Here is a 23,484-nt window from a genome sequence, read left to right as displayed (position 1 = left end):
GTGCGGTCTGCTGAGTGAAGCATGCTGGGAAGGATCCTAAGGATCCCTATGTTGGTAACTGTTGTGATGTTTAGCCCATAGGCTACAATGGTTAACGCTATATGGAGAATACTTCACATTACGGATTTAGATACAGTCGGCAATTCAATCTGTGATTGTTTTTGGGGGACTCCCTCAAATATTCTTTTATAAATAAGTGTCTAAATATACAAAATACCTGTCAGTTTCCAGGGTGCATGACTTTTGGCCTCTGCTTGGTTGAAGTGGTCAGGTGTCACCTGCTTCAACCAATCACCACTAAGGGGGAGATTTATCAAACCTTTTAAAAAGGTGTTGCTGAGGTGTTTCTCATAGCAACCAATCAGATTTTAGTTAGCATTTTATAGAATCTGCTAGATAAATGATAGCTAGAATCTGATTGGTAGCTCTGCTTGTCTTGTTTTTCTATGCATCCCAATCTCTCCTTACACGACAGAGTATCACTACACTGCAGTTAGCCCAGTATCTAGGTTTGGCAGTTGCTTATTTAGTGATGGTTATTGGATTCCTATCTTTACCTTCATTCTTGTGGTGGGAGCTGTCATGTAAAAAATCTTCCATCTCTTCCATCTCTGAGTTTTCTTTTAGTTTTTCTGCAATCCAGAGAAGCTTTGATGAGAATCTGGACCATGGCCTCATATTTCTATTGCTGACAATAACTTTATTTTTTTATATCCACAAACTGTGTTTATATTAGAAAGGCAGCTTGTACCATGGATAATACAGACGCAGTGCGGCCAAGTGCTGGCTCATTTGTTCTCTAGCAGGTACATAGGGGCTGGCGCTGAGCGACAGCAAGTCTGTATTGCGGGCGGCTCTTGCGATTTTCACACTGCGCAATGCTCCGCAACTGAGCGGCAAAGGGGTGTTCATCCTTCAAATAATTTTAGTGAGGGTGTGACGAGGGCTCTGCAGAGATGAGTGTGCGCTGATAATTGTGATGGCCGGTGTAAGTGAACGCTGATAATGGTGATGGCCGGTGTAAGTGTGCGCTGATAATGGTGATGGCCGGTGTAAGTGTGTGCTGATAATGGGGATGGCCGGAGTAAGTGTGCGCTGATAATGTTGATGGCCGGTGTAAGTGTGCGCTGATAATGGTGATGGCCGGTGTAAGTGCGCTGATAATGGTGATGGCCGGTGTAAGTGTGCACTGATAATGGTGATGGCTGGTGTAAGTGTGCACTGATAATGGTGATGGCTGGAGTAAGTGTGCACTGATAATGGTGATGGCTGGTGTAAGTGTGCGCTGATAATGGTGATGGCCGGTGTAAGTACACGCTGATAACGGTGATGGCTGGTGTAAGTACACGCTGATAACGGTGATGGCTGGTGTAAGTGTGTGCTGATAATGGTGGTGGCCGGTGTAAGTGTGCGCTGATAATGGTGATGGCTGGTGTAAGTGTGCACTGATAATGGTGATGGCTGGTGTAAGTGTGCGCTGATAATGGTGATGGCCGGTGAAAGTGTGCGCTGATAATGGTGATAGCTGATGTAAGTGTGCGCTGATAATGGTGGTGGCCGGTGTAAGTGTGCGCTGATATGGTGATGGCTGGTGTAAGTGTGCACTGATAATGGTGATGGCTGGTGTAAGTGTGCGCTGATAATGGTGATGGCCGGTGTAAGTACACGCTGATAACGGTGATGGCTGGTGTAAGTACACGCTGATAACGGTGATGGCTGGTGTAAGTGTGCGCTGATAATGGTGGTGGCCGGTATAAGTGTGCGCTGATAATGGTGATGGCTGGTGTAAGTGTGCACTGATAATGGCGATGGCTGGTGTAAGTGTGCGCTGATGATGGTGATGGCTGGTGTAAGTGTGCGCTGATAATGGTGATGGCCGGTGTAAGTGTGCGCTGATAATGGTGATGGCCGGTGTAAGTACACGCTGATAACGGTGATGGCTGGTGTAAGTACACGCTGATAACGGTGATGGCTGGTGTAAGTGTGCGTTGATAATGGTGGTGGCCGGTATAAGTGGGCACTGATAATGGTGATGGCTGGTGTAAGTGTGCGCTGATAATGGTGATGGCCGGTGAAAGTGTGCGCTGATAATGGTGAAGGCCGGTGTAAATGTGCTCTGATAATGGTGATGGCCGGTGTAAGTGTGCGCTGATAATGGGGATGGCCGGAGTAAGTGTGCTCTGATAATGGTGATGGCCGGTGAAAGTGTGCGCTAATAATGGGGATGGCCGGAGTAAGTGTGCACTGATAACGGTGATGGCCGGTGTAAGTGTGCCCTGATAATGGGGATGGCCGGAGTAAGTGTGCTCTGATAATGGTGATGGCCGGAGTAAGTGTGCTCTGATAATGGTGATGGCCGGTGAAAGTGTGCGCTGATAATGGGGATGGCCGGAGTAAGTGTGCGCTGATAACGGTGATGGCCGGTGTAAGTGTGCGCTGATAATGTTGATGGCCGGTGTAAGTGTGCGCTGATAATGTTGATGGGTGGTGTAAGTGTGCCCTGATAATGGTGATGGCTGGTGTAAGTGTGTGCTGATAATGGTGATGGCTGGTGTAAGTGTGCGCTGATAATGGTGGTGGCCGGTGTAAGTGTGCGCTGATAATGTTGATGGCCGGTGTAAGTGTGCGCTGATAATGGGGATGGCCGGAGTAAGTGTGCGCTGATAACGGTGATGGCTGGTGTAAGTGTGTGCTGATAATGTTGATGGCTGGTGTAAGTGTGCGCTGATAATGTTGATGGCTGGTGTAAGTGTGCGCTGATAATGTTGATGGCCGGTGTCAGTGTGTGCTGATAATGGGGATGGCCGGAGTAAGTGTGCGCTGATAATGTTGATGGCTGGTGTAAGTGTGCTCTGATAATGGTGATGGCCGGAGTAAGTGTGCCCTGATAATGGGGATGGCCGGAGTAAGTGTGCTCTGATAATGGTGATGGCCGGTGAAAGTGTGCGCTTATAATGGGGATGGCCGGAGTAAGTGTGCGCTGATAACGGTGATGGCCGGTGTAAGTGTGCGCTGATAATGTTGATGGCCGGTGTAAGTGTGCGCTGATAATGTTGATGGCTGGTGTAAGTGTGCGCTGATAATGTTGATGGCTGGTGTAAGTGTGCGCTGATAATGTTGATGGGTGGTGTAAGTGTGCCCTGATAATGGTGATGGCTGGTGTAAGTGTGCGCTGATAATGGTGATGGCTGGTGTAAGTGTGCGCTGATAATGGTGGCGGCCGGTGTAAGTGTGCGCTGATAATGTTGATGGCCGGTGTAAGTGCGCACTGATAATGTTGATGGCTGGTGTAAGTGTGCGCTGATAATGGTGATGGCCGGTGTAAGTGTGCGCTGATAATGTTGATGGCTGGTGTAAGTGTGCGCTGATAATGTTGATGGCCGGTGTAAGTGTGCGCTGATAATGGTGATGGCCGGAGTAAGTGTGCGCTGATAATGGGGATGGCCGGAGTAAGTGTGCGCTGATAACGGTGATGACCGGTGTAAGTGTACGCTGATAATGTTGATGGCCGGTGTAAGTGTGCGCTGATAATGGGGATGGCCGGAGTAAGTGTGCGCTGATAACGGTGATGGCTGGTGTAAGTGTGTGCTGATAATGTTGATGGCTGGTGTAAGTGTGCGCTGATAATGTTGATGGCTGGTGTAAGTGTGCGCTGATAATGTTGATGGCTGGTGTAAGTGTGCGCTGATAATGTTGATGGCCGGTGTAAGTGTGCTCTGATAATGGTGATGGCCGGAGTAAGTGTGCCCTGATAATGGGGATGGCCGGTGTAATTGTGTGCTGATAATGGTGATGGCTGGTGTAAGTGTGCGCTGATAATGGTGATGGCTGGAGTAAGTGTGCCCTGATAATGGTGCAGAATCCTGTGGCAAACGTAGGATTTCTAGAGGGAGGGGTTTCCAAATGCTGGATTTTAGAGTGAGTGTGGTCAGTCCATGAAGAGGGTGTAATTACCACTTATCCAGCTTTAATATGCATCATACAAAATGTATTGTGTGTCATAATTCTAGTATATACAGGACCAGTGATCACAGAAGCCATTAAATGCGGCAGTAGGGCCATCCTGCCTGAGCTGAATGTTTTTATTTTAGATGTGAGAACCACAAGTCCGGGAGTCTGGGGGAGCAGCAGAAGAACCTAGCACTGCCCTGGATATATATGTACATATTGAGCTCTATAGCAGTGCATTCCTAACAGTGCATGTTTTCCAAATCCCCTAATTGGTGCTCAGGTGTATTTATTACTGGCTGATACATGTTAAAAGATCCACAGGTGGTGCTATTTATTTCATTTATGATACTGAGAAGAACATGCAGCGCTAGTAACATTCTATTATATTACTATTTATATTTGTGGTCATGGTGTGGGCTGGGGAGGGGAGTTTCCAGGCAGACGGAAACCCCCCCTGCGTTTGCCTATGGAATCCACATAGGGGCCTATATATCAAGCAGTGAAAAGCGTGGAGATGTGGACCAGTGGTGAAGTTGCCCATAGCAACCAATCAGCTCCAATCTATTATTTTATAGACTGTACTTGATAAATGCTGATTGGTTGCTATGGGCAACTTCTCCACTGGTCCACTTCTCCACACTTTTCACTGCTTGATACATAGACCCCTTAGGGGTCTATTTACTAAGCAGTGTTAGGAGACAGAGTGAAAAGTGATAAGGTGCCAGCCAATCAGCTCCCAACTGTCATTTTTCAAACACAGCCTGCGAGATGGCAGTTAGGAGCTGATTGGCTGGCACCTTATCACTTCCTTATCACTTTTCACTCTGTCTCCTAACACTGCTTAATAACTAGACCCCTAAAACACATAAGGTTATAGACGTGTCATTTGCTGATACATTTGTTTTTCTTCTTTACATGCGAGGCCATTCCCTCCTTGACCAATTTCCTTTATATTAGTGAAATTAGCAACATTTTGTTTTGCGTTTTATATACCAGAGCCCCATCCCAATGTTATTGGTACAGATTCACCAAAGTATAAGAATAACGTGTTCTCCATAATTTCCAATCTTTTCCTTTTCATACCCCTTTTACACCGGAGCTAAAACCCGGGTTTTTGAAGGGTTAACCCGGGCAGCTCCCTGGTGTAAAAGGGCAGAGAGTTGGATCGCCGGGTCGAGTGACCCGGCAATCCAACCCAGGTAACTAGCAGGGTTTAACACAGGGGTAGCCCGTGAAACCCTGCTGTGAGAACAGCGCATTCCGGGTCACGATGACCTGGAGTGCGCTGCTAGCGGCCGATTGGTCCGGCTTCAGTGGCGCTTGGAGATGACATCATCTCCAAGCGACCACTTTCACTCCGCAAAAGCCGGGTCTATGCAGACCCGACTGCGGTGTGAGCGGCGCTGAATCGGGAATATCCCGAGTCGGCGCCGGCAAAATTCCGGGTCTGATCCGGATAGGAACTTTGTTCCAACTCCGGCTCAGACCCGGAATTTAGGTGGAAAAGGGGTATTAGTAATGCTAAGTAGCCAGGAGTCTGGACAGCGCAAAGAGTATTCAACATGCGATAAAAGGACTAAATAGAAATGTCAGGAGGGAATCAATTCACTAATTAAATAGTTGCTTCAATAGAATAGGATCTAAGGGCCTGATTCAGACCCACTCGCGAGCGGCTGTCCGCTCGCAAGTGGGTCGATGTTGTGCACTGCACATGCGCACGACGGCGGGAGCTCCGTCGTGCGCATGCGCCAGATGCGACGAGCGAAGGACTTTCCTTCGCTCGTTGTGTCTGATCAAAGGGGGCGTGCTGTCGATGTTGATTGACAGCACGCCCCCTTTGGTGGGCGTGCCGGGGGCGTGCCTCCCTGACGGGGGTGTTCCCAAGGGAATGCCTACCGTCAGAAGCCGGCCCACTGACATCACTAGTGATGTCAGTGGGAGTGATTTTGGCTCTGATAGAGCCAAAATCACTCCGGGCGTTGTGGTTGAAAACCTCAACCGCAGGCTCCGGCACGCAGTTTCGATGGTCGCGATGGTCACGACCATCGCGGCAATCAACCTGCACGCTCGTATAGGCTGTGGGTGGTGACCCACAGCTATACGAGCGTCCAGGAGGACGCTCCAGAATTATGGAGGGCGGCCCTCATTCAGAGCGTGCGCTCTGCTCAGAGCGTACGGCTCTGAATGAGGGCCCATGTTCCAACTCCGGCTCAGACCCGGAATTTAGGTGGAAAAGGGGTATAAGTAATGCTAAGTAGCCAGGAGTCTGGACAGCGCAAAGAGTGTTCAACATGCGATAAAAGGACTCAATAGAAATGTCAGAGAGGTAATCAATTCACTAATTAAATAGTTGCTTCAATAGAATAGGATCTAAGATCTTAGGCCCTCATTCAGAGCCGTACGCTCTGAGCAGAGCGCACGCTCTGAATGAGGGCCGCCCTCCATAATTATGGAGCGTCCTCCTGGACGCTCGTATAGCTGTGGGTCACCACCCACAGCCTATACGAGCGTGCAGTTTGATGGCCGCGATGGTCCTGACCATTGCGACCATCGCCACTGCGAGCCGGAGCCTGCGGTTGAGGTTTTCAACCACAACGCCCGGAGTGATTTTGGCTCACTAGTGATGTCAGTGGGCCGGCTTCTGACGGTAGGCGTTCCCTTGGGAACGGCCCCGTCAGGGAGGCACGCCCCCGGCATGCCCACCAAAGGGGGCGTGCTGTCAATCAACTTCGACTGCACGCCCCCTTTGATCAGACACAACGAGCGAAGGAAAGTCCTTCGCTCGTCGCGTCTGGCGCATGCGCACGACGGAGCTCCCGCCGTCGTGCGCATGCGCAGTGCACAACATCGACCCACTTGCGAGCGGACAGCCGCTCATGAGTGGGTCTGAATCAGGCCCTTAATGCATAAATTTGTGCATAGCCAGACAACGGAATTAGACAATTAAATCTAAATATCTCTTCTCTCAATTACTATATATTTTTATAATAACTATGTAAAACCTTAGAAAACGAGTGAGAATTTATATAAAGTACTTACTTTGTTTCTTGCAGTAGTAATGAGTTATTAAAACACCTACAGCAAGTAATAAAAAAACAGATAGAACCCCCACAGGGATTGCTAGTCCAACCGTTTCCTTTACATCTGTTGAAATAAACAAGGTAGATAAAAACGTTATACTCTGTATCACGTACAGTACATGTGAGAGCAACTTTGTAATCATACTGAAAATTAATGTGCAAATAGAATCTGCCTACCGTAATCAGGGGCACCGAGGGGGGGGTTACTACTTACCGCCCCCACTGCCACTAGCTGCACCTGTATAGCAGCACAGTGTCAAATCGTGCGGTGATAGAGCGGACACTGGGCCTGATTCAGACCCGATCGCGAGCGCTGAGCGCTCGCAACCGGGTCGATGGTGGCCCACAGCGCATGCGCACGACGGAGCCGGCTCCGTCGTGCGCATGCGCGAGACCCGGCTAGCGACAGGCAATCCGTCGCTCCGGGTCTCGCACCAAAGGGGGCGAGCTGTCGATGTTGAGTGACAGCTCGCCCCCTTTGGTGGGCTGGCCGGGGGTGTGGCTGCCCAAACGGAGGCGTTCCCATGAGAACGCCTGCCGTTTGGGGGCGGTCCCACTGACATCACTAGTGATGTCAGTGTAGAGATTCCTGCTCTGTTAAAGCCGAAATCTCCCTGGGGCTTGCGGCCACGAGACCCTACCACAAGGGTCTTGTCGCAAGCCTGATGGTCGCGATGGTCTTGACCATCGCGACCATCATCGTGGCGCTCTCTATAGCTGTGGGTGGTCACCCACAGCTATGCGAGCGGCCAGGAGGCCGCACAAAAAAACCCCGCCCTAATTCAGAGCGAGCGCTCTTTCAGTGCGTCCGGCTCTGAATCAGGGTCTCTGCTTCCTCTCACTGCCCGATATGCCACTGTAGCTGCGGCCAGAGGTAGTGGGCAGAGAGAGGTAGTGGGCAGAGAGAAGTCTTTTTGTATTTGAAGGTTCTGGAGACCTGGCGATTCATCCCTGTATTCGAGGGCACTATAGACAGACAGTATTTACCCTGCATGCAACACAATAAATGTATATGCTCCCCTGCAGTGCAGCGATGGTTTGCCCAGGGGCTACTTGCTCTTTTTTGCTTTGCTCCCAAATTCAGATTTAGACCCGCTCGCTAGATGCGTTCGCACACAGCCGTCAGCTGCTAATATATGTAAAGGCTGCGATCGCACGGTAAGACATTAGTACGCCCACTATGTCTTAGCGAGCGACGGCAGTGCAATCGCAAGCCGGTCTTATGACGCCCACTTACCTTTGTATAACCCGTCATCTCCAGGAAGTGTATGCAATATCCGTAACATCGAGTACCATCGGCATCGCACGCAGCACTTGTGGTTGACCATACCTTGCCTCAAGCACTGCAATCGCTGCAGTGTGAAACACAGCCAGGTGACGTGTACAATGACGCTCCATGTTAATTATGCACGCCCTGGAAACGCCGTTAGAACGCACAGGCACGCCTGTGTTCACACCACCACTCCCCCGTTTACCTCTCCCATCCCCTGTCACCACCCACAAACGGCTCGTTCCTGTCACTCAATCTTGCGAGCAGTCTGACCTTATCATACGGTCGTTTCCTGATCGCAATGACTGGTTCGCGCAAGCTCACTGCGTCTTATACGCATGCGCAGATAGCGGAAATCGTCCAGCTGCGAGCGAACGCAGCCTAGTGAGTGGGTCTGAATCAAGCACTCAGCCCTGATGACAATATTTTTTAATTAGCTTTTCCTACTTTAATTTGACCCAAAGAGCAGAGCAGTGTTAGTCAATGGTACAGTGACACTTGTCCCTCAGGACACCTACAGTAAAACACAATACATTTTATCAGCCTATCATTCACTATTTACTACCAAGGCCGCTGAGAACTGAACTGATGGAGAAAACCATCACAAGTAATAGAACGCGAGGCTTTCATGGATGCTGGGACTGCTTTATGTACAGAATCACTGCTTTCCAAGGAAAAGAGGAGAAACAACAGCGTTTAATATTAATGGAATAGAATATAAACTTAATGATTTTGCGGTCTATTTACTAAGCAGTGTTAGGAGACAAAGTAAAAGGAGATAAGGTGCCAGCCAATCAGCTCCCAACTGTCATTTTTCAGACACAGCCTGTGACATGTCAGTTAGGAGCTGATTGGCTGGTACCTTATATCTTTTTACTTTGTCTCCTAACACGGCTTAGTAAATAGACCCTTTATCACTGTAATTCCAGAAACGTTGTTTACCTATTAGAATGCATGTGTGGTATGGTTTATGCAGGAAAGACCTCAATAAATGTAAAGATACTGTAAGAATGTCTGAACACATTTATAATATAAGAAAAGGCCTTTCAAGTTTCAACACATTCTGCTTCACACCACTTTGCTAAACAGCATGATAAGTGTGAACATTTTTTTTCAAATATTTCTGGGTATCCGATGTATTAAAAAAAAATTGGAGAACTAGAGACCTAGAATAGAAGTTGACGCAGTGTGAGATGATATGGATACTGTATGTACATTAGCACCAAGTGGTCTAAATTTAGACTTTGAACTGAAATGGTATACTTTTATTAATGTATTTCTCCATGATTCTGATATAATTTGTGTGATATATCACTAATTCTGGATACATAGGGGCCTATTCATCATTACTAAACTTTCCCTGGAGGTAATTAGGTTTAGAACTGGCATGGAGTTCTACCTAATTACCGGAGGAATTCATCATTCCTCCTCCCTATAACTATCTATTCCGAAAAGCTGTCATTTTTGCGATGACAGCTTTTCAGGAAATAGATAGTTATCCCTCTCTACACTAACTTACCGCAGCTGGAAACGGTGCTGTGCATGCGCTGTTACATTAGTTAACCCAGCGCATGCGCAGCACTACCTACACATGCGGTAAGTTTGTGTCCCCCCCCTCCGCTCACCTGCCCCCCCTCCCCCCCGCTCACCTCCCCCCCCCCCCCCTTCAGCACTTACCTGTCCGCACAGCAGCCTCCGGCTCCGTCCTGCTGGTCTGTCACATGGTCTCCCAGCACTCCACAGTACAGATTAGAGAAAAAAATAAAAAATATATTTTTTTCTCTAATCTTTATTGTGCTCTGCTGGGAGAACACAGTGTCCGACCAGCCTCCGGAGCCAGAGGACACACCAGAGCGCCGGAGGGAGATGCCGGGGGACCTGTCCAGCTGGAAGCATGTAAGTTTCACCTGCTATTCGCCACAGTGGCGGATAGTACCTCCATCAAATTCCGAAAATACATAATTTTCGGAATTTGATGAATACAGGTTGAGTCTCCCATATCCAAATATTCCGAAATACGAAATATTCCGAAATACGGAATAATTTTGGCATGACAGATAATGAAACCTTTGATTTTTGATGGTTCAATGTACACAAACTTTGTCTAAGGCACAAATTATTAAAAATATTGTATAAAATTACCTTCAGGCTGTGTGTATAAGGTGTATATGAAACATAAATGAATTTCATGGATGTACCCAAACTTTGCTTGAGCCACAAAATTATTGAAAATATTGTATAAAATTACCTGCAGGCTGTGTGTATAAGGTGTATATAACACATAAATGCATTCTGTGTGTATATTGGGGTCCCATTCCCAAGATATTTCATTATTATATGCAAATATTCCAAAATACGGAATATTCCGTTATCCAAAATACCCCTGGTCCCAAGCATTTTGGATATGGGAGACTCAACCTGTACCATAAATTCCATATCCCCATACTAATGCATGGGGAGTGTAGAAATTAACGCAGGGATACTTAGCAAGGAGATATCAGTGATATCTCCTGTGCTAAGTGGCTTCATGAATACTAAAATAATGTTATTTAAGGAAAATGTCTTTAAAAACGTTAATTTAGTGTTGATGAATAGGCCCCATATTCTTTTTTTTTTCTTTTTTTCTCAATGACCCGCACTTTGACAACAATGGGGATCGAATTTCCTCTATTGGGGAGTACTCCTATCGAATTTGAGGTATGGACTTTACCGGAATACGAAGTACGGTATAGTTTTGTCGATAGGAAGAAACCCACTTGATTCATTGCCTAAAAATTATGGTTGAACTGTACTTCAGAAAGATTCATGGGAACCATTTTATTTCTTGTATTTACTGTATATGTGGTTTTATTGTATTTGTTAGGCTTATTGCTTACATATTATATATATATATGTTAAATATAATTTTATCATATTTTTATAAAGTGGATTTATTTCTATTTGAATGGATTGTGCAAAAAATTACTATGCCCTTAGTCACTTTATGTAATATTTTTTATCTATGTATATGATTTATATTTAAATATATTATGTGTAATTTGATTATAGACCAGATGTGATCTCGCAGTGTACCACACACATGATTTCCGGAAGTTGGAGTTTGGTGACACACATGTGTCCCTTCCGGTAAAATGGCTGCAGATGCAGGAAGTGGGCGTCTTGAATGTGCCAGACGCCGCTTCTAGGACAAGCAATGGCCGAAGTTGATGTTTGGGTATAGTGCCCGCGTCACTTCCGGACGCGGATTTGGGAGGTGAGCGTTTTGGTTACCTCTGACACCACTCCCCGGACCTGCGGTGACTGGAGGTGATATTCGGGTATAGTACCCGTATCACTGGAAGTTTACACCACATGGACCACAAACGTCATTTCCAGTCTGAATGACCACGAAAATCTGTTTTGAATGCCACTTGTGTATGTCCAATGAAAGTATTTTTGGGGTATAGATATCACTACAATTGGAGCAGCATGCTGTGCACATCTGAAGAAGTTTTCAATTCAATTTGAAACGCGTTATGGACCACATGTTACAGGGACATCCTTGACCATCAGCGAGCCAGGACATCCTGTACTCTCTGCGGTGGTGCCGAGCTGCATAGCCTGGGTCCTCTTGATTTGCTTTGTTTGCAATAAGCCCCCCGCAGCCCTTACTGATTTGCTTTGTTTTTGAATTAGGCCAACCCTAGCCCTTACTAAGGGTGAGATGCTGTTTTTAGTAACCTTTATATTTATGTTGTTTTGAATAAATTTGTATCTATTCTCCTTGATTTGGATCATTTTGTTTTATTTCAATCCATCTGAGGTAATAGCGCCATTCCTTCCACCTACATCTCATTTTATTTTCTGTATAGTTTGTGAAGTTGGTGTTTCCTTCATTGAGGTGTTGTAGGAGGCGGATTATACCCAGTTTATTGCACAAAAGTATTGACTGTATAAATCCATGTATAGAGGACACTAATATTATTATTACCTTCATACACCAGCTGGAAGTCTCTCTGGAGAGGTTCCCGCAGAGACTGATGTTGGACTCTGCATGAGAAGTTCCGCTCTCTGTCCTCCTCAGTGGGTGTTATCATTACCGAGCTGCCCACACTGAACGTCCCATCCGGGTTACTCTGAAGTTTATCCACTGTGACCCCACTCAGTGTCTCTCCATCCCTGAGCCATGTAATGTCAATGTCCTCAGGGAAGAACCCGGTGATGGAGCTGAGCAGGACACTCTCTTTGTTTATAACATTCAGATTACGAGTGATTATAATCCGGGGAGGAGCTGTAACAGATCAGAGCAAATGTGTTATCCAGATATCACACACTGCACCTGGTTCAGAGGTGCTCGTAGTGATGCTGTCGCACACAAGCGGACAATGGCCCTGATTCAGACCCGCTCGCTGCCGCAAGCAGCTCGCAGGGTCTGTGAACGTTTTTTTTTTTCTCCTGCCATTCGCTTGTGCGAGCGGCCTGGAGACCATCGCGATTATCGCGACCATCGGGCTTGTGACAAGACCCTGTGGTAGGGTATAGGCTGCCGCAAGGCCGAGTGGACTTCCGGCTCTAATAGAGCAGGAAGTCCACTACTAACATCACTAGTGATGTCAGTAGGTCCTCCCACAAACGCCAGGCGTTCCTAAGGGAATGCCTGCGTTTGTGCAGCCACCCACCCTACCCGCCCACAAAACGGGGCGAGCTGTCACTCACCATCGACTGCCGCCCGTCTTGTAGCGAGCCCCATAGCGACTGAACTGCAGACGCTCGGCGGGGCTCGCGCATGCACACGCCGGATGCTGCGCATGTGCAGTGGCCAAACATTGAGCCGCTTGCGAGCACTGTGCGCTCGCGAGCGGCTCTGAATCAGGCCCAATGATTTTAGTTTGCGCATGGGACACGCCTGCGTTTTTTTACCTCCTCTAAATGGCCCCTAACTGTCAGTCCCTCTGCGAATGAAAAGTCTCTGAGAGCGACTACGGTAATGCACCTTAACGCATGCGCAGTGCAACTCTGACACAGATGGGCGATAATCAATCAATTGCGTGAACATGGGAATAGCGCACATCTCTGGATCAAGCCCAGAGATGCAGATTGGAATTGCATGCAGAGAGACTGACATTCAGTGCGCGTTCCTGGGAAGTAACGGGGGGTGGCTAGCCAGACGCGGGCATGTTGTGGTTCTCGACTGCATCTAAAGATACAACTGCACTAGCACAGGACGCCATGTTCCGACGGCGAAATTCTACATGCAATCTCTATGTTACGGCCGACGGTGTCTTGGAACGTGCCGCGATGGAATATGGCTGCTGCCAGTGTCTCAGTGGCTGAGAATCATTTGCGACATTTTCATAAAGATGCAGATCATCTTTATTAATTGTTACTACTATTATTTGCTTCATGCTATGGTTATATGCCATGTACACATACAGGCTCACTGCGTGCTTCCTCCTACAGTTATATGCCATGTGCACATACAGGCTCACTGTGTGCTTCCTCCTACAGTTATATGCCATGTGCACATACAGGCTCACTGCGTGCTTCCTCCTACAGTTATATGCCATGTGCACATACAGGCTCACTGCGTGCTTCCTCCTACAGTTATATGCCATGTGCACATACAGGCTCACTGCGTGCTTCCTCCTACAGTTATATGCCATGTGCACAGAAAGGCTCACTGTGTGCTTCCTCCTACAGTTATATGCCATGTGAACAAACATGATGATCACTGCGTGCTTCCTCCTACAGTTATATGCCATGTGCACAAACATGATGATCACAGCGTGCTTCCTCCTACAGTTATATGCCATGTGCACAAACATGATGATCACTGCGTGCTTCCTCCTACAGTTATATGCCATGTGCACAGACATGATCACTGCGTGCTTCCTCCTACAGTTATATGCCATGTGAACAAACATGATCACTGTGTGCTTCCTCCTACAGTTATACTGTAAGTGGGCGTTTATGTGAGCTGCTTATGGCACATTCCCATTGACTGAGTCCATGCCTCTATTTATGTGTGACTGTGCCTGTTTTTGGATCTTATATACTTTATTAATTGTTACTACTATTATTTGCTTCATGCTATGGTTATATGCCATGTGCACATACAGGCTCACTGCGTGGTTCCTCCTACAGTTATATGCCATGTGCACATACAGGCTCACTGCGTGCTTCCTCCTACAGTTATATGCCATGTGCACAAACATGATGATCACTGCATGTTTCCTCCTACAGTTATATGCCATGTGCACAAACATGATCACTGCGTGCTTCCTCCTACAGTTATATGCCATGTGCACAAACATGATGATCACTGCATGCTTCCTCCTACAGTTATATGCCATGTGCACATACATGGTCACTGCGTGCTTCCTCCTACAGTTATATGCCATGTGCACATACAGGCTCACTGCGTGCTTCCTCCTACAGTTATATGCCATGTGCACAAACATGATGATCACTGCATGTTTCCTCCTACAGTTATATGCCATGTGCACATACATGATCACTGCGTGCTTCCTCCTACAGTTATATGCCATGTGCACAAACATGATGATCACTGCATGCTTCCTCCTACAGTTATATGCCATGTGTACATACAGGATCATTGTGTGCTTCCTCCTACAGTTATATGCCATGTGTACATACAGGATCACTGTGTGCTTCCTCCTACAGTTATACTGTAAGTGGCCATTTATATGAACTGCTTATGGCACATTCCCATTGTCTGAGTCCATGCCTCTATTTATGTGTGAATGTGCCTGTTTTTGGGTCTTATATACTGTTTGATCCGTATCTAAGCTAAAATAAACATGGACATGTACAGCACAGGCTTAATTCCCCAGGCTAATTTTATATAACTTTCATCAAAGCTAGTGGTGTATTATTATGAATTTTAGTTATTACCCCATGTGTGTTTCCCCCTACACCTTATGTACCCCTCTGTGACCTTCCCATTTACTGTCTCTTTCAGCCCCAATAACAGCAGCACCCCTGTTATATGTGTTCTTATTGGGGTCTCCTGTTGGTTGAGATCTCTCCTGAGTAAGAGACATCAGATAAAAGAATCGGGAACATCCTAATATTCCCATGTGTACAGAGATATTATTAGTACAGTTACCTCCATACACCAGCTGGAAGTCTTCCTGGAGAGGTTCCTGCAGAGGCTGATGTTGGACTCTACATGAGAAGATCCGGTCTCTGTCCTCCTCAGTGGGTGTTATCGTTACTGAGCTGTTCACACTGAACGTCCCATCGAGGTTTCTCAGAGTTTTGCCCATCGAGAACCTATTCAGTATCTCAGTCTCCCTGAGCCATGTAATGTCAATATTCTCTGGGAAGAACCTAGTGATGGAGCTACGGAGGACGCTCTCCTTATTTATCACAATGACCTTACTGATGATTCCGATCTTTGGAGAAGCTGTAACAGAGCAGAATAGACATGTTGTATATACTGGCACTCAGTCATAATAATCATACAGACAAGGTATATATATTTTCCCTCATTTCAGTAATTTATTGCTTTATATACTGTAGTGTATATACAGTATAAGGATGGAGAATTGGCGGTGGAAGGTATGAGCGAGCTGTAACTAGGGGTGGACGAGCGGTGGCACAGCCCAGGGCGCAGTTCCTAGGAGCCGCACTGTTGCTGCCCTGTGACACCTGCGTTTGGATTGCCTGTAGAGCCGCTGCATGGAGCACCCTTAGGATATAGGGCCTCAGTGATGGACGGTATTGCACATGTGATAGGAAGCGGCTTTGCAATATTATCCCACTAAAATGCAAATGCAGCGGAGGTGTCTGTAGGAAATAGATGTCTCCTGCCTGCATCTGCGATCTGAGGGCCTGATGCAGAGATGGACGCTAATGCAATTGCACAGAACGCACCTGCCACGATATGCTAATGTTTCCAAAGCTTACCCTGGCATAGGGACGCCAACTGCTGCCTTCTCATATCCGTGTGACGTCACACATCAGCGTAACCATCGGCATGACATATTAGGGTGAGGTATAAGACATATTAGGGTGAGGTATAAGTCAGACATATTAGGATGAGGTATAAGTCAGACATATTAGGGTGAGGTATAAGTCAGACATATTAGGGTGAGGTATAAGTCAGAAATATTAAGGTGAGGTATAAGTCAGACATATTAGGGTGAGGTATAAGTCATATTAGGGTGAGGTATAAGTCAGACATATTAGGGTGAGGTATAAGTCAGACATATTAGGGTGAGGTATAAGTCAGACATATTAGGGTGAGGTATAAGTCAGAAATATTAGGGTGAGGTATAAGTCAGACATATTAGGGTGAGGTATAAGTCAGAAATATTAAGGTGAGGTATAAGTCAGACATATTAGGGTGAGGTATAAGTCATATTAGGGTGAGGTATAAGTCAGACATATTAGGGTGAGGTTTAAGTCAGGCATATTAGGGTGAGGTATAAGTCAGACATATTAGGGTGAGGTATAAGTCAGAAATATTAAGGTGAGGTATAAGTCAGACATATTAGGGTGAGGTATAAGTCATATTAGGGTGAGGTATAAGTCAGACATATTAGGGGGAGGTATAAGTCAGACATATTGGGGTGAGGTATAAGTCAGACATATTAGGGTGAGGTATAAGTCAGACATATTAGGGTGAGGTATAAGACATATTAGGGGGAGGTATAAGTCAGACATATTATAATGAGGTATAAGACATATTAGGGGGAGGTACAAGTCAGACATATTAGGGTGAGGTATAAGACATATTAGGGGGACGTATAAGTCAGACATATTGGGGTGAGGTATAAGTCAGACATATTAGGGTGAGGTATAAGACAGACATATTAGGGTGAGGTATATGTCAGACATATTAAGGTGAGGTATAAGTCAGACATATTAGGGTGAGGTATAAGTCAGACATATTAGGGTGAGGTATAAGTCAGACATATTAGGGTGAGGTATAAGTCAGAAATATTAAGGTGAGGTATAAGTCAGACATATTAGGGTGAGGTATAAGTCATATTAGGGGGAGGTATAAGTCAGACATATTGGGGTGAGGTATAAGTCAGACATATTAGGGTGAGGTATAAGTCAGACATATTAGGGTGAGGTATAAGACATATTAGGGGGAGGTATAAGTCAGACATATTAGGGTGAGGTATAAGACATATTAGGGGGAGGTATAAGTCAGACATATTAGGGTGAGGTATAAGACATATTAGGGGGACGTATAAGTCAGATATATTGGGGTGAGGTATAAGTCAGACATATTAGGGTGAGGTATAAGTCAGACATATTAGGGTGAGGTATAAGACATATTAGGGGGAGGTATAAGTCAGACATATTAGGGTGAGGTATAAGACAGACATATTAGGGTGAGGTATATGTCAGACATATTAAGGCGAGGTATAAGTTAGACATATTAGGGTGAGGTATAAGTTAGACATATTAGGGTGAGGTAAAAGTCAGACATATTAGGGTGAGGTATAAGTCATATTAGGGGGAGGTATATGTCAGACATATTAAGGTGAGGTATAAGTTAGACATATTGGGGTGAGGTCTAAGTTAGACATATTAGGGTGAGGTATATGTCAGACATATTAAGGTGAGGTATAAATTAGACATATTGGGGTGAGGTCTAAGTTAGACATATTAGGGTGAGGTAAAAGTCAGACATATTAGGGTGAGGTATAAGTCATATTAGGGGGAGGTATAAGTCAGACATATTAGGGTGAGGTAAAAGTGAGACATTAGGGTGAGGTATAAGTCATATTAGGGGGAGGTATAAGTCAGACATATTAGAGTGAGGTATAAGTCAGACATATTAGGGGGTGATGTTCATAAACAAATAAATATTGTATGTACTGTATATTGAACCACTGCAGTGGGTAAATATAAAGAAAACAAATGTATTCACATTGTGTAAAACAAAAAACATCGAAAAAAATAGAGAGAGGTACCATAGTCCAGAGGTACCAAAAATGCAGTGTACAGCCGCCATTACTCACACCACGAGGGAACCCGCACCTACTGTAATTGGGTTGAGCTTTTGGGGTAAATTTACTAAGATTCGTGTTGGTCCCGATTTGCATTTTCAGGTGATAATATCACTTTTTTGCAAATCGGGAATCCTGGTTGGTATCAGTTGCGTGGATCGGGATTTTCGTTTTTTTGTTTTAAGAAGACTTTTTTTGCCTACTTTGGACAAGGGGACCACTCCTGGTAATGTAGGCGAGTATGTGTGTGAATGTGTGTAATAAAACTGTACTTTCACGGTGTGTGTGTTTTGTGTTTTTTACACATTTCTTTACAGGTGAACTACAGGTACCAGCGGACCATTAATGTCTCGCATGCTGGTACTTGTGGTTCTCCAAGTACCAGCATGCGGGGGAGGTTTGCTGGAACCTGCAGTTCAACTGTAAAGACAATGTTGATACTTCTATTTTTTTACACACCATATACACTATCAACCCGCCACCCACCGCCCAGGGGCGGTGGGGATAGACCCGGGCTATCAGCCTAGGCTAGGGGTGCCCTGGAGAGGGGGACCCCTTTATTGGAGGGGTCCCAAACTCCCCAAGGATCCCTGGCCCGGGCTGACTAGTGTTCAGGACTGATGGTACAGCTGGGGGGCCCGGTGAAAAGGCTCCCCCGGCTGTTGCATCATTCCCCAGCTAAAAATGGTCCGGGCTGGTTTTAGTTATAGGGGGACCCCTACGCATTGTTTTTCTTCCTATAATTAAAACCAGGACTGACCCTGCAGTAGGGTTACGGTGGAACCCTACTCATTTTGTTCCCCGTAATTTTTGGAACCAGGTCTGGCTGACAAGTCCGGGGCTGGCTAGGCTTTTGGGGGGGGGACCCCACGTCAATTTTAATCATAAAATTAACCCTAAAAATAATTCCCAATTTTTTTACGTGAAAAAAATGGCAGTTTTTGATCGGTCCTATCAGAGTTGAAAAACGGGACAAATCGGGACCAAATCGAATCTTAGTAAATTTACCCCTATGTCTCTTTTGCTGATCCTTTATGAAGTGCTGGTGGAATTAGCTTTTTCTAGTCTAGATTAACCCCCCCTTACATTAGGGTTAGATATACGTCAGACATATTAGGGTGAGATATTAATCAGACATATTAGGGTGAGATATTAATCAGACATACAAGGGCTAGAATTGTCAGATGAATTTGGGTGAGATATATTAGGGAATTGATCCCAGGCTTAGAACCCTCACATGTGTCACATGTGTGCTACCCCAGACCTTGGTGTACTCGCACATGTTGTGTCCTACATGTAAATACTGTATATAGAATATGTAAATACAGCGTGCTCTGCATATGTGGCATAGACTAATTAATATAAACTATATTGTAACTGACTGATAAATTGATGCCGACCAGAGTCTGGGGGCAGTTACCCGTATACCTATATGTACTGGTGCAGGTAATATGCGGTGTGTCAGCAGCAGGTCACATGACACAGAAGCTGGTGGAACCAGCTGTAGGGGCCGGAGTAAGACAGTTACGTCGGTTACAGGGAGCCCTGAGAGGACGGTGAGGACGGAAGGACTCGAGCAGCAGCGCTCACTGGGGTCTCTGCGGACACCAGAGTAACATCAGGATCAGTAGCGCTGCACATTACAACTGGCTGATAAAGCTCATGGCGGTGTGCCTGTGATCCGACAGTGATGTACAGCCCTAATTCTAGACGCCTGTCATTTTACCGACGCCGGGAGACCTGCACCCGGCATCCCGATCGAAGTGATGCCGGGCGCTGCTGCAGACAGCCGCGGGGGGGGAGGGTTAGGTTTAGGGCTCCTGGGGGGGAGGTTAGGGTTAGGCACCCGCCCGGGGGACTTAGGTTTAGGCTGCGGGGAAGGGGGGGTTAGGTTTAGGCACTTAGAGGGGGGATTAGGATTAGGCACTGGGGGGAAGGTTAGGGTTAGGCAACCCTAAGGAGGGTTAGGGTTAGGGGGGTTAGGTTAGTTGATACCTTCCGACGATCGAGATTTTCAGCCGTGTCTGCCTTCTGCTGACGGGTAATTCGTATGTATTCCCACTAAGCACAGCCCTGCATTATAGCACTACCCCCAACTGTCTGGCTACATGGTAACAGCGCTCACAGCAGAGACTAGCTCATCTCCCCAAGCCATAGTGTTTCTGTATAAACAGAATAGTTACATCTGTTCCTAGGACAGCATTACTAGAGCAACGCAGCCAATAATACTGTACTGAAAGACTCGCTCAAGTCACAGAATAGTTCTCAGTCCTGAAATTACAGTGATACGCCAAGTGCAACTTTCACAGTGTCTTGTGGTAGCAGAAAAGAGATAGTAAAAACTGTTTTAAGAATAATTTCTTTGCCACAAACACAGCCAGCAGTTTTGGAATTTTCCAGCCCCTCCGCTGGGACATCTAATAGCCACTTCCCCTTGACGCACAATCAGGGAATCAGATCTGCAACGTAGGTGCACCACCTCTACAGATCCAGTGTATGTGCACCACCTCTACAGATCTGCAATGTATGTGCACCACCTCTACAGATCCAGCATATGTGCACCACCTCTACAGATCCAGCGTATGTGCACCACCTCTACAGATCCAGCGTATGTGCACCACCTCTACAGATCCAGCGTATGTGCACCACCTCTACAGATCCAGCGGGGGGAATTGTACTAGAGTAAATATTGACTAAATTAAGTTTATAGTAGTCCTAAAGGGTTTTATGCAAAAATGCCTGTTGTTCCTGTTCCCTCCAACCTACTAGTGGTTCGGTCTAGATAAGCCATTTAGGTGGTTTAAATTATAACTAAATGGTATTTAGTAATGTGGTAAAGATTGGTTAAGGTAAACTGCATTGGGACTGTCAAACCAGTTTTATGTCCTCAGGATCACATAGATCCAACAGGTGGTAATTGAAGAAAACTTTGGATCTTGCCGAGTTCCAGTACAATAAACCTTGCTACATTGTTATGTGTATGTTACTTACCCAGAAATACCTTTTGCATGTATTTATTTTATGAAATGTATTCAAACTATATCCCTAACATTATTTCAACTGTGCTAATGAGTTAGTACGGTCAATAAATAGAGTCTTGTTTGACACTAATAGGCATAATTCATTGGGTGAAGAATCAAACTCCTCCTCTGCTGTGAAGATAACCCTCGTTAGAGCTAATACAGAGAGTGACCAACCATCTATTCCTTCTAGTAAGATACCTGAACCTCACTTAACAACTCTACCCTACCTGTCGGGGTGTCACACATGCAGTACAACATTGCAGTAACCAGCATAGGAGCAAGCTACTTGAAAACTATATTTTCTTGATCCACTGTGGTCCAGTCAGGGGCGGATCTAGAATGTTCTATTAGGGGGGGTGAGTTAAAGATTAATTCCGTCACCCCCTCTCCCCCGCGACCCCCCCCTCGTGACAACCCCCGCGACCCCCCCCTCGTAGCAACCTCCCCCTCCCCCCCCTTTGTTTACACTTACCTCCGCTGCTGCTCTGGTGATGTTCTCCCTCCGGGGCTCCGGTCAGCTGGTTTCCCATCATGCACTGTGACCTGGTCAGCTGTTTAATGCAGCAGCTGACCAGGGTCACAGTGCAGGAGCTGGGAGACCAGCTGACTGGAGGGAGGACATCACCGGAGCCCCCATCTTCGGTCCCTGGACAGAGGTAAGTTTTTTTTTTCTAAATGTGCTAGGGGGGGCGATCGCTCCAATGGCCCCCCCTGGATCCGCCACTGGGTCCAGTACTGATTGTTTTTAAAAAAAATCATCATCAGGCCCGGCCGATAGTGGGTTACAAGGGGGACACTGGTACCAGGGGTGTAGTAGGTAGCATGGCCGGCGGTTCAAATCTCGACAGTGGAGGCCTGGCAGAGGTGAAGATCCCAAATGCTAAATAAGGTAAGTACTGCTAACCCTACTCCCTACCCTAATCCTAACCTTCCCTTAGGGGTGCCTAACACTAACCTTCCCCCCCAAGTGCCTAAACCCCCTCCCCGCAGCCTAAACCTAAGAATCCCAGGGGGGTGCCTAACCCTAATCTCCCCCCTGCGGGTGCCTAACCCTAACCCCCCATCCTCTAGCCTAAACCTAACCCTCCCAGGGAGTGCCTAACCCTAATTCAGCCCCAGGAGCCCTAAAACCTAACCCTGCTCCCCCGTGGCTGTCCGCGCCCAGTTTACCTTCATACGGTATGCTGGGCATCAGTTTTCCGGTGCAGGTCTAATTACAGGCATAGAGTTTTCAACGCCTGTCTTTAGTACCTTGCCGGGATTTGACAGTCGGGAAGCCAACGGTCAGCATTTAGACCGTCGGCTTCCTGGCTACATCCCGGTACCGGGCCCCAAGATTCTGAGAATGTCAACATGGACAAAGTGTTGACATTCAAAATGACATGTCGATATGTTTACAATGTCATTCTTAATGTCAACAGTCAATTTTAGTGTTAAGGTGAGGATATGGTTAGGGCTATAATCAACTGAAAAAGCTATATCGACATGCCAACTGTCGATTTCACAATGTAATTGTGAATGTGAAAATTTGATACGTCAATATTCAGGTGTCGAAGGTCAACACTTTGTACCCAGGGCGACCGAATTTGGGGGCGTGGCCTAAACACCATAGGCCACACCCCCTTTGTGACGTTATTTGGAGGCGTGCCCGCATGGCACGCCTCCAAATAACGTCAGGCTGGGGGTAAAGCCCAGCAATCCGTCACTGGCTGGGCTTCCCCCAGCCCTCTTCCGTCAGTGAATGGATGCCGCGCGCATGCGTGCGGCATCTATTCACACTCCGGGGGTCAGGCACCGCCGCACAGCTGCGGCGGTGGGGGTCCCCAACCTCCCAATTAGACCACCCGCGGGCCACTTCGGCCCGCAGATGGAGCAACGGGACAGTACTGTCCCACTGAAATCGGGATGCTGGGGAAGGGTGCCGCCCTCTAGGGGTGACGCCCTTGTGCGACCGCACTGGTAGAACACCCCTAGAGCCGGCCCTGTTTGCACCGCTACCGAATAAAATGCATCCATTGTAATGATTAGCAAACAGGATTAGATCACAGTTGTCCACTGACTTTCTTCTGAATTTTCCTGGCAACCTCCCTCATCCCCATGAAGTGGGCAGGGCAGAGGAATGATTTTGCGCGCTGCGATCTGAGACATAATGCTGCACAGTGACAGGTTAAGCTCTTCCATGTAACCCG

General features: G+C 46.7%; 1 protein-coding gene across 1 annotated transcript in view; it reads right to left on the bottom strand.

Moving 5' to 3' along the window:
* LOC148506373 (uncharacterized) overlaps positions 1 to 23,484 on the bottom strand; it is an 89,014-nt gene that overhangs the window by 53,377 nt on the left and 12,153 nt on the right. The window contains exons 3-6 of the mRNA XM_088446916.1: positions 15,410 to 15,709; positions 12,272 to 12,571; positions 6,991 to 7,095; positions 558 to 632 (exon numbers count right to left, since the gene is read on the bottom strand). Of these exons, the coding sequence (XP_088303042.1) occupies positions 558 to 632; positions 6,991 to 7,095; positions 12,272 to 12,571; positions 15,410 to 15,709 (780 nt within the window). The remainder of the gene's footprint in view (positions 1 to 557; positions 633 to 6,990; positions 7,096 to 12,271; positions 12,572 to 15,409; positions 15,710 to 23,484) is intronic.

Source organism: Taudactylus pleione, unplaced genomic scaffold (assembly GCF_031769625.1).
Source record: "Taudactylus pleione unplaced genomic scaffold, aTauple2 ptg000407l, whole genome shotgun sequence".
In the NCBI taxonomy this organism is placed as follows: domain Eukaryota; kingdom Metazoa; phylum Chordata; class Amphibia; order Anura; family Myobatrachidae; genus Taudactylus; species Taudactylus pleione.
The sequence above is the reverse complement of the archived record's forward strand: the minus strand, read 5'-3'. Positions and strand labels throughout refer to the sequence as shown.